General features: G+C 38.3%; 1 protein-coding gene across 1 annotated transcript; it reads left to right on the top strand.

Annotated features, from left to right (window-relative positions):
* Nucleotides 1–11,716: 11,716 nt before the first annotated feature.
* On the top strand, nt 11,717–12,265 carry LOC113291725 (glutamic acid-rich protein-like). Its single transcript, XM_026541223.1, has one exon. It carries the CDS (start codon nt 11,717–11,719, stop codon nt 12,263–12,265), a length of 549 nt encoding a protein of 182 aa, XP_026397008.1.
* The last annotated feature ends 299 nt before the right edge of the window (nt 12,266–12,564 follow it).

The raw sequence follows: 12,564 nt of genomic DNA, 5'->3' as shown, positions 1-12,564 counted from the left end.
TCGACAACACGAGATCATCAACTCATTAATTGAGCAACTACTCTCAGTTGAGAAATTTCAATCACTCAGAGCTTATCGTATTCAGAATTCACACACCCACAATCTTTGATTACCATTGATTCCATACATTTCTCAGTTTCCCTCCTGCAGATCAACCCATCCTCTCTTGTGATCGAATTTACTCTGGAACGGTCATTGTCTCTATTTAGTCCAGAGTACTACAGATTGATCTCTCGAATCTAAAGCACCCCCTTTGCAGCGGTGCATCTGTGTGAGGTTTAACATTTCGCTCGGTTCGAGGAGTCTCCTCCGTACGGTCGTCTCCTCAATTCCTTAAAAACCAGCAAATCTTTTTTCCCCATCTACACCAAGTTAGCCATATCAACACTTTTGTTTTAGATGTATTCATCTAACACTTCTAGATGAAAAATGAAGATAAATCAATCATGATAGATAATCAAATGAATCTAGTTTTTCAAATAGAATTATTTAATTTTCCACTATCTTGTAGAAACATTTATGAACAAATTGAATTGAAATCGGTTTGATTCGTAATCATACAAAGTACTTGTACAAGAATCAATTCATGAATATTAAGCCACGGTTTGCAAATTTAATTTGCATTCCTTAAATCATAAAGTTTTAGTTCATGAATATGAGAATCATACATAACCGATTTTATAACTTCACCACTGTATTCGCAAACTAGGTATGCGAACAACAGCTCCGGACCTTGGCCTAGTCAAGTCGTTCGCAAACCCGGTTCGGGAACAACTGTCCCAGACCCAACTCAGGTAAACCCGTTCGCATACTAGGTACACAAACAAGAGTTCCGGACATTCTTAGGAAAATCCGTTTGCATTCTAGGTACGAAAACAAGTGTTTCGGACGTGAATCATCACAATACAGTTCGCACACTGGGTATACATACCGTGTTGTATCCAGACATGGGTAATTGTTCTAAACTCTAATTTCAATCATTGAAACATCCTTGGAAGTAGACAATGGTAATCTCACACATACCATTAGTTTCAAGTACTTTTCAAGTGATCGAATGATCAATACGAAACTTCCCAAGCTAACATCAAATGACTTGAAAAAGTGGGGGTCTAACAACCTTACCCAATAATTCGCGTAGCAATCTGTATGAACTAACTCCGATATACTTTTAAGAGAATCAACTACACAGTCTGACTCAATCTTAATAAAAAAGTATATCAAGGAGTTATATCTCAATTTCTCGATTCAATACTTACTCAAGCAAATAGAAATATGCGAGTCTAATTGAACACAAGAGAAATTAACTTGAACGGTACCAAAGACCAATGTTCAAGTATCAATCAATTTCAATCAATAACCAAAGGTTGGATTTACCAATTGATCGATTCAACGCAAAACCTGTGATATTTCAATTATATAACAAAATATAATGCGGAAAAGAAATAACACAGACACCAGAAGTTTTGTTAACGAGGAAACCGCAAATGCAGAAAACCCCCGGGACCTGGTCCAGATTGAACACACACTGTATTAAGCCGCTACAGACACTAGCCTACCACAAACTAACTTCGGTCTGGACTGTAGTTGAACACCAATCAATCTCACATTGATCCAAGGTACAGTTGCGCTCCTTACGTCTATGATCCCAGCAGGATACTACGCACTTGATTCCCTTAGCTGAACTCACCCACAACTAAGAGTTGCTACGACCCAAAGTCGAAGACTTTAATAAACAAATTTGTATCACACAGAAAATTCTACAAGAATAGATAAATTTGTCTCCCACAAAAATCCCTACGAGTTGTGTTACGTCTTTTGATAAATCAAGGTGAATAGGAACCAATCGATAACCTGGAATTATATTCCCGAAGAACAACTTAGAATTATCAATCACCTCACAATAATCTTAATCGACTAGCGAAACAAGATATTGCAGAATCACAAACCATGAGACGAAGATGTTTGTGACTACTTTTCTATCTTGCCTATTGGAGAAATTAATCTCAAGCCAATTTTACAATTGTACTCAATATGAAAGAAACAACAAGAACAGATCACGCAATTACAGAAAAAATAGTTGGGTCTGGCTTCACAATCCCAATGAAGTCTTCAAGTCGTTAACCTACAGGGTCTCGATAGAAACCTAAGGTTAAAGGAGAATCGACTCTAGAATATACAACTAGTATCACACAGGAGGTGTGGGGATTAGGTTTCCCAGTTGCTAGAGTTCTCCTTTATGTAGTTTTCAAATCAGGGTTTGCAACCAACGCTACATTGGTAACAAAGCATTCAATATTCACCGTTAGATGAAAACCTGATTAGATTCAAGCTAATATCTTTCAACCGTTAGATCGAATCTTAGCTTGTTATACACAAATGAAATGCACGTTTATTTAGGTTTGTGTAACCGTACCTAAACGTGTACACCTAGTTGGTTCAACAGTAGTTAACCAAATGGTTAGCCATATGAGCACTTTCATATCAACCATATTCATCTTCACCATAACTAGTTCAAATGACTCAAAAGAACTAGTTAGAGAGTTGTTCAATTGCTTAGATCTTATAGAAGTATACAAGACACAATCGAAGCAAAATCGGTTTTGATTCACTCGAATCGATTCATGAACATTATAGCCACGGTTTGCAAATTGCATTCCTTATTATATAAATGTTTTAGTTCATGCACAAACCAATTTTAGAAAGTAACACACTTAAGTATGCATACTTAAGTACCCGGATTTGAGTTCGTTTTGGTTTTCAAACACAATAGAAATTCACGGATGTGAACTTTCCGCTAGTATGCGTACGGGTACGCATACTTTGGTAAACCGGATTGAGTTGGTTTTGAATTCCAAACTCAGCAGAAATTCACGGTCGTGAACTTCCGTCAGTATGCATACGGGTACGCATACTTACCCAGTCTCCATCAATCATTTAGTACAGACACAAGTATGCATACATTTGGTTCCCGGTTTTGGACTTATACACTAATGTGCAAACACACTATATGCTAATATCCAAAGATGATTACATATTCTAAACTCTCATTTCAATCATTGAAACATTCTTAGAGGATGTTATATAGCGGTTATTCACACACTATTTTTCATCAAAGCGATTTTCAAAAGATTGAAACAATCAACATGACTTTTGTCACTTGTAAAGATGAACTTGGCCAAAGCGAAAGCTTACCAACACATATTTCGATAAATAGATAAGCGAGATAAACTCGACTCGAAATATCAAATGTGTATAATCGAAGTCTATATAGCAATACGACTTTTGTCTCAAGATAGGAGAATTGAGTAGATAGACTTTTGAGTGATAGATAAGTTCAAGTCTCCACGTACCTTTTAGTCGATGAAGTTCCACCAGTTCCTTGAGTAGTTCTTTGTCTTGTATGATGAACGTCGTGGAGTCTAGAGCTCAACTACACTTTCTATCCTAGTCCGAGACTTAGCTATAAGTAGACTAGAAATCAAGACTTATAGTTTTGGCAACTAAACTTGACAAACAAGCTTGAGATAGCAACACTTGCGAGTTCGACCGAGCATTGCTCTAACAATCTCCTCCTTTGTCAATGTTAGTGACAAAACTATCAATACATATGGAATACAAAATAAATAAACTTTGCAGATTCTCTTCCACATGCATGATCTCCTTGGTTCTTCAACTTTACTCAAAATCTTCGTCATTTCCAAGTACTCCAATGATTCCAAAGATATTCAATGCAGCATCATCGTTGTTGAAGATTCGTAGCCATAACAATGAGAAAACAAAAACTCTCATCATTGTTACACAGTGTCATAGTATCATTACACAGCATCAAAGTTCAATTGTATCACAACTTCGACAACAATACTATGGTGATAAGTATCACTCCCCCTTAGTCAATACTCCATCTCACATGGAAACCACTCCCCCTTACATAATGATCCAAAAACCATATGTATTTGCAGTGTGAACTACATATTAATTCTTCCCCTTTTTGTCAATAAAATTGGCAAAGGTACGAAAACTAGTGGGATCCTAATGAAATTTCCATAGAGACATTTCATGACCAAAAGAAAGCACATATCAACTTTTTAGATGCAATCATATAGCCAAAGCTAAATGCATTCATCAAGGAGTTTATAAAGATACAAGATAAGCCCTATAATATTCCACAACCACACTCCGCACAAAGATTTGGCAATTAAGCAAAAGTTCAATTAAGAACTCCCCCCCATAAAATGTCATTCCCGAAATAACAACAAAAGCGACCTTACTTTCATAAGAAAAGAAGGATTTCTTTGGACAATAAATCTCATAAGAATATGAATTTGTATCCAAAATACTCAATTAAATTAACCACAAGAGAACCCATGATTAATTCAATCGGAAATTCTCAACATAGGAAAACTTACGGAGCCACACAATATATACATAAGAACATGGATCAGGGAAGATCAATATTGTGGAATAGACAAAGATTCATTCTATCTTTCATCATTATTTGCACAATGACATACAATAGACTTAATCTTTGTAAACAAAATTTCATCCTTTCTTCTATCAATATTTGCATAATGACATAAAAGGCTTAACTTTTGTTTGTCAAAAGTTCATTCAATCTTATCAATACTTGCATATCGACATACGACAGACTTAACTTTTGACCAAGTATGGGACACTCATAGTTTATGGACGCAAACACACATATCCCATAACAATTTGCAATATTTAAAACCATAAAGATTAATACTGCAAAAATCATTTTCCAAACAAACTTTAGAATTTAAACAAATAAATTTAAAAACATTGAAGATGAAAATCGTTGGACATAGCTATGTGTAATCACAATAATAGCTATTCCAAACTCTAGTTATTCTTCCTGAAAACACAAGAATAAAGTTCTCATAAGAAGATTTCCTAGAGAAAATCAAAACAACTCTTAGAGAACATGATTCGGAAAAAACATTAAACATAGCCTGCAACCAGGGATTGAACATGGAGGAGCTCATCAGTTGCTTTCTTCAGTTCATTTTTCAGAACTTCAAGATTCCTTGTTGCAATTCCAAGTTGTTCACGTACGAACTCAAAATCTCGAAGAAGATTTCCTACCAGTTGTGATGACATCTGAACTGGTAGTTTGTTTTCATGATCAACAGGGTGATAGCAGGTTATGAAAACATGGTTCTCGTGAAACTCGATAGACTTTCCCTTCTCAACATTGTCTTCCTTGTTGCATCCATCCATTGTGCACACATAAATCAGGTGAACCTTATGGTTACTACCTTGGTACGAGACCAAAAGAATAATGGATCTAAATTTATAGGAAGTCTTGAAAGACTCAAGAATCATTCTTAATACAGGATGACATCCTTAGTTCAAAGGAACATAAGAGAATTGTTGAAAATCAACAAGGAATTCTTTTCAAGAGAGAACTATCAAAAACATTACATCATGTAAAGTACTGGAGCAAGGCTCAATAGTTTAATGATCATCGTTTAGTAAAAAAAAAGAAATATAACAACAACTACTTTCTCAAGACACAAAGGCTTCTTGAGAATTATAAGCATCCTTCCATATTACAAGAAGGATGCTACATTGAGTAGTCATGTTGTATTTTGATGAGCTTTTTGATCATCAAGAATATTGACTTCTTCTCTCTTCCCTTCTTGAAGATTTTCAAAAAAATCACTAGGATTAGTTGAAAGAGATTTAACCAGAGAGGAACAAGGAATACCTGAACCTGCTGCTTTTCTTGCCTTTGTGATGCTCTGTTTGAGTCTGTTTATGCTGATCTTGAGCTCAGAGACTCGATTATTGATATGAATGAAATATGGAGCAGACACCTCGGGTTCACTGTCTTCTTTAGAAGGAGATAAGGAATTTGGCTTTTCTTTCTTTCTCCTATGCCTTTTTCTCTTCTCAGGGTAATTTAAAAAGTCAGTTGTCCACCTGACATTCTTCCTTCTACAATTGTAGGAATTTTTTGTCTCAAAATCATAATCTAGAAATGACTCATCACAGCATTTCTCTTGATTGCAGACACTGCCTTTTACTCCAGCAAATGAGAGACAAGTTTAATTACTTGTTTAGACATCCATGCAAGAATTTTGTAAAGTTTCTCATTCCTCAGTCGAAAATAACATCTTCGTTCAAGATGTCCTTTATTTCCGCAATAATAGCATTTAAAGGATTTGTTCTTGATTGTTCTCATGCGAGTTAAATTTGAAGGACTACAATCCTTGTTCCCAAGACCGTCAGCTGCTGGTAAGGTGTTTTTACATGAAGAGTTGTCATTAGCTTGGAAAAATTTATCTTATCAGTACTTGGAGCGTTTATTCCCTTATAACCCAGACCACGTGTATCACGATGTTCTTTACATGCTCCAAGCATAGAAGATAATTTTGTAGAGCTAGAATTGAATCTTTTCAGATTCTCCTCCAGTGATTTTGCCTTATTAAGGGCAGCAGCGAGATCGGTCACCAAAGATATTTCTCTGGCGAGGAGACTGAGTTCTCTGTCATTAGAACATTTTTGTTGAGAGTCATATCTTCCTTCAGATTCCGCAAGTTTTTTTTTAACACAAAGAGATTTCGAAGGATATTATCATATTCGGACCTTTTTGAGCGTAAGTCTGTGGATGGGGAAAATCGGGTCGCCGGTTTTTCGGGAAAGTGGAGAGGCGAGCGTGCTGTCGAGACTCCTCAGCCGGGCAAAATGTTAATCCTCACACAGATACACCGCTGCAAAGGGGGTGCTTAGATTCGGGAAATCGATCTGTATGACTCCGGCCTAAACCAAGACAATGGCCTTTCCAGAGTCAATTCGATCGCAAAGAGGGAGATGGGTTGACTGTAGGAGGGAAGCTGAGAATTGTGTGGGATCAGTGATGATCGAGGATTGTGGGTGTGTTGAAGGTTTCTGCAATAATGGTGAACGGATAAGTTCTAATAAGTTCTGATGGATTGATGAATTCCTGAGAGTGATAGCTCGAGAAATTCTACGTAGACGAGAGTCTGTCTGTTCAATCATGGTTTCAGAGACTTAATTATATTGTCAGAGTTGTGAACGCCTTGATCCCTATAAGTGTGACAGTTTCTTGAGTGAAATAGTGGGAAAGTGGGAGATCGTGGTAAAGTCGGTTCCATGTCGTGTGGAGAATTCTGATCGTGCACCCACTACTTTGCTAACTCCTTCAACCGTTTACACGACATATGCACATTTCTCGTTGTGGATGAATCCACGTGCCGTAGACTGCCATACCAAAAACCTACGTGATATCCCCCCATTTGTGACGTGATTGATGTCTCACAAGTCGTGGAGTCTGCAGGGCAGACGTGTTTTGATTAGTCAATTGTTGACAATGAGTCTGAGTTTCATTGAATCGAGCATGAATGATGAATGCTCAGCGATTCAAGGGTTGAACATGTAGTTCTCTGAAGGGATGTCAGTATTGTTGATTCACTGATGAATTACTGACAAGCGACTGAGCAAGTAGTGCTCAATTCTGAGAATTACTGAATATTGAGGATTTGATGAGCAACTGAGCAAGCATTGCTCAATTCACCAAATTAGTGATTTTTTATAGTATGACGTGCAACTGAGCAAGTATTGCTCAATTCGACAAATTACTGATGAGTTGTTGAATATTGATCAATATTCGAGCAATTGAGCAAGTATTTCTCGATTCGGCAAATTATTTACTGGTGACGTGACCCAATAAAATATTAATTAAAATATTGGTAGATTACCGAATATTGTATAATTAATTTTTATGCTGATTGGTGGATCAACATAAATTTATTAGTGTTTGAAATTTCTCATAATGATGGTTTCACAGAGCGTTTATTCAAAACCCTAATTTTCGATCAATCCTCCATCAATAGGCGAATTGTTGAAAATTAGTCATGAATGAAGAGAGACCGACCACATGGGATGATGAACGCCCATGTGATTCCCAGTGCTCGAGTGAGCACGTACCAGGGTTCTCAGTTTGAGAGTTGGTGAAAGAATGATGATTAAATGGTGGTTTCACCATTTACTGAAAATATTGATGGATTCATCATTAGCTGGTAAAACCTAAGTATGAGAGATGGGACCGACCAAGGGGCATGGAACCGAATCTTGGTGGTCACGGGACCAGTTGTTGGTCATTTGGAGAATCCCCAGTTGGTTGGAGAAAGTTCGGGCCCAGTATGAGCAATTGAGCAAATTAGGTCAGAATTATGAAAACACGTGGGACCAGCTTTGTGCAAGCCCTAGGAATGACTCTGGTCGGTCATGAAGGCGTGAACGTGTTTCCATGGTGTCCGTGTCTCCATACTGAGAGTTTCAGTATTTTTTGATGTGCGTTCGAGCAACATCGTGAATTTTCAGAATAGTTTCATCTTGACTGAGAATTCTCAATTTTTGTTGGAATGAGCATGTATGCTCAATTCATCAATATTTTGAAAATATTAAAATAAAAGTGTTTTAATATTTAAAATTTCCGTGAGAGGCTAGCCAGTCGTGTGACCATGTTGGCTTTTGGTTTTTCGTGATTCGAGCAATATTTGAGAAAATATGAAGAAATCATGAATTTTGCTCAAACCCAGGAGTTTCACGAGTTGAGAAAAATAATAATTATGAAAGATTAGGGATTGCAAGGTGTGGGACCGGCCACGGCTAGGGCATGGCCGGCCGGCCATGTTGCCTGGTCCCGCACACCTTTCCCTATTTTTATAATATTATTTTTTCGTGAATCCTTGAAGTTATGGAGAATCCTTGAAGATATGGAGAATCCATGAGTTTTTGTTGAAACGGAGGAGTTTCGTGAGATTGGGAATAATAATTATAAAAAGCTAAGGATTGTGAGGTGTGGGACCGGCCATGGGCATGACCGGCCGGCTACGTTGCCCGGTCCCGCAGACCTTTCCTTATTTTATAATATTATTTGGTGAATCCACCGTGTCATGGAGAATTCACAAGTTTTGCACAAAATAAGGAATTTTGCTAAGATGGAGAAACCTTCATGAGTTTATGAAAATAAAATAAGAAAAAATAATGGAGGAAGCATGGGACCGGCCACGGCTAGGGCAAGGCCGGCCGGCCGGTGGTCCCGGCCCATGGGCGCTTCTCCATTATTTTATTATTATTTTCTCTCTCCTATTTTTGTGTAGGATTCTCATTATATCATGTTTTTGGACGGTCGTTCGTGCATCCGGGTGCTCAGTCGTGCATCATTGTCGGGTACTCTCGCACCATTTTTGTGGGGCTTACTCAGTGATGGTCCAGATGCCCAATTGCTGAGTATTTATTACTAATTTATGAAATTCAGTGGAGAATAGTTCATGAAACTGGGTTATAAAAAATGAATAATTGTTCATTATTAATTCATAGAATCAGCTATGGATTCGACTACAAATTCAGAATAATAAAATGAGCATTACCACCTATGGGATCGTGGATTCGACCATATAATCGGAGTAATTAAAATTATCCATTACCATTTCATGATATCAGTGGATTCGATCATGAAATTGGAGTAATGAGATAACACAGTTGTGTTTTATTGCCATTCTATGAGATCAAGTCGTGGATTCGATCATAGAATCGGAGCAATTGTTATTGCCATTCCATGGGATCAGGCCGTCGATTCGACCATGGAATAGGAGCAATGTTATTGCCATTCCATGGGATCGGGTCGTGGATTCGACCATGGAATAGGTGCAATGTTATTGCCATTCCATGGGATCGGGCCGTGGATTCGACCATGGAATAGGAGCAATGTTATTGCCATTCCATGAGATCAAGCCGTGGATTCGACCATGGAATAGGAGCAACGATAGATTATTCTGGGAATTCAGTACTCGATGTCACGACATAAGTAATCTATTTCAGAAAAGATATTAGCCAGTTAAAGCGTCACATCCATTCTGAATGGTGCACAGTCAGGGAATCAGAACGTTGTTTACGACCTGAAGGCGTTAGTGTTCTCAATCTACGGAGAACCGCCTGAATCTATGCACCCTCTCCACATAATTAGGGAATGGTGAGTGTCACCGACGTTCTGAAGGCGTCCGCAGCCCAACTATTCTTCTATGTGGAGGTGGGTCTCTCTCCTGCAGTCAGGGAACAGTGAGTATCACCGACATCCTGAAGGCGTTAAGTTCTCAATCTATGGAGAACCTCCCAAATACGTTATTCTGCATAGAGGACACGACGAAATGCCAGGGATCGAACGCTCAGCTAGTGGAGGCTTTTCGAAAACATGTTCGTCATGGCTTCGTAAAATATGAATCGTTGCATGCGTGAAAGCCGTGTCAAAAACATGCCTCATGATTTTACGATTTTTCCCTTTGTTGAAAATCCACCATCTACATTAAGTCCCCTGCTTACTGAGGAACAGTCATGTTCCGCAGTATGCATTAAATGGTGATTTTTAGTCGACGAGATCAGTGGTTGAACTCAGTCTACAAAGGTAGTTTCAGAATCCTCGATTTACCCCAATGGTGTCATGTACGAGCAAATGCACATATGAGGATCCTGATAGTGAGGTGGAGTGTCATCTGAGCGTGGAGAGATGATGCACTGCTGATTTGGGCGTTTGGAAGTTTAGTTATGGTCAGTTTAGGATTTGCAGGCCCGAGCCCAAAAAAGGAAACCCATGTTTTATTAGGTTTTGGAAATAAATTTGATATAAAAGAGAAGAAGCCCTAAAAAAAATTTATTGACCAACCAGCACTCCCTTTCTTCATCACCCTCACGAGTTCAGCAGCAGCAGGAAAAGTTCACGTCAGCCCTGCCGACGTCCGACCACCGTCCGACAGAAATTTGGCCGGTGTCGGCAGGTAAATCCATGCGATTTTTTTTTTGCTGTAGGTTTTATGATTGATGAGTTGTTCACAAAACAAAGATCCCATGGTTGCATGCATGGGTAGGATTTATGAAGGATTTTTAGAAAAGTATGTATATATACCCGTTTGTTTGTTAGTTTAATGAACGAGCAAAAAAAAATCCCTAATGTGGAAGAGACACATAAAATTTTGAATAAACATGGTCTTGTTGCAGGAGTAAAAGTTTTGTTTACTAGGTTTCATAAAAACCCAAGTTTGTTTTGAAAGTATGAACCTTGCAAATACTTTTGAGAACGTAGGTTTGTTCGTAAAGTAATAAATAATAATCCTTAGAGTTAAAGGAATTTTTGAAAAGTCCTGGAGTTCATGATAAAAATTTGTTTGAGAACTCTTCGAAATTTTATTTGGACTTCACAAAAATAGGAAAGACCCTCGTTTCATAGGTGAATGCTCGATCGGGCAAAAAGTTTTTTTTTTTATTCACGTGAGTTTATTAACTCACGGAAAATATATTTTTTTTTGTTTAAATGCGTGACTTATTCATGCTTATTAGATAAAAATTGAGTTTTGAAAACACACAATTTATGAGTTGGTGAATTCACAGTATATGTGTGAATTCGGTGATTTTATAGCGTATGTACACGTAAAAATCAGCGAGTGCTCACATAGAGGGTTATGTGAATTACTCATAGTTTCTCGAAAAGTCAGTGTTGACTCTTGAATAATATGTTTTATGCTGAATTTCGCAGGTTTGAAAGAACGAGCAAGTTTTGGGGTTTTACGATGATATCACTAAGTTCGTGAAATCGTAAATAGGTAAGAATTGAGGATTACCATTTATAGATGCAAATGCGAGCATATTTGTAACTCCATATTCTTGGTTTCATAAAATGGTGACCTCCAGTAGTAGAGATTATTCTTCCAGCTCTTCTGAAGAGGATTCCAAACATTCCGCGGTCAAAGCTCGAGCCACGACGAATCATGCTGAAGGAATGAAGAATAATGCACCTGACCGGAGGGTCACTTATGATGAGCTCATGAAAAGAAAATCTGAGGATGACGAGTTGGATGACCCTCGACGGAGAAGAGCCCGGATCCAGCGTCGGATATCAACAGCTGATGAGAGGCTTCAATCCCGTGCTGAGGGTGTAGCTTCATACTCGGATGCTTCAGAAGACGAACCCGTGTGGGTGCCACTGGAGCGTGAAATCAAGCCAGACCGGCGTACTAGAGAAATTGAGAAGCTGGTTCAAGCCGACCTTGAGGCTGAGCGCGAAGAGGAAGATTACTGGGACGACTATGAACTTGACATTCATCCAGACTTCGTCAACAGCCCTGACAGTGATTCTGATGAAGAACTCGAAGAGGATTCAGCGAAAGACGACGATGATGAGTCTGATAATTCTGAAAAATCTGATGACTCGGACGAGTCTGATTGATCTTGCTCATGAATTTTTCTGAGATTATTTCTTTTCCGTTGAAGTAGATACTTTATGATTATTTGATTAATTTGGATGTAGAGATGCTGCATTAGAAATTAAATTTTGAACAATAATCATTTATCGTTTCTTTCGCCAAATTTCTTCACGCTTTAGTTTAGCGAGATGACCCAAACTCCATGTAGGCAATGACGATCCACGAAATATGATCATATGAACTGACTAGGGAGACACGTGACACGCTAGGTCATCAATCCATAGTCGCAATGTTGACTATATCTGAACTGTCAGTCCCCAGT

This window comes from Papaver somniferum, chromosome 6 (assembly GCF_003573695.1).
Source record: "Papaver somniferum cultivar HN1 chromosome 6, ASM357369v1, whole genome shotgun sequence".
Lineage (NCBI taxonomy): Eukaryota > Viridiplantae > Streptophyta > Magnoliopsida > Ranunculales > Papaveraceae > Papaver > Papaver somniferum.
Note: the sequence above shows the minus strand (reverse complement) of the source record. Positions and strands in the feature narration are given on the sequence as shown.

Bases quoted from the DNA above. Each gene is read 5' to 3' on its own strand.
- LOC113291725 (XM_026541223.1), top strand. From the start codon at position 11,717: ATGGTGACCTCCAGTAGTAGAGATTATTCTTCCAGCTCTTCTGAAGAG.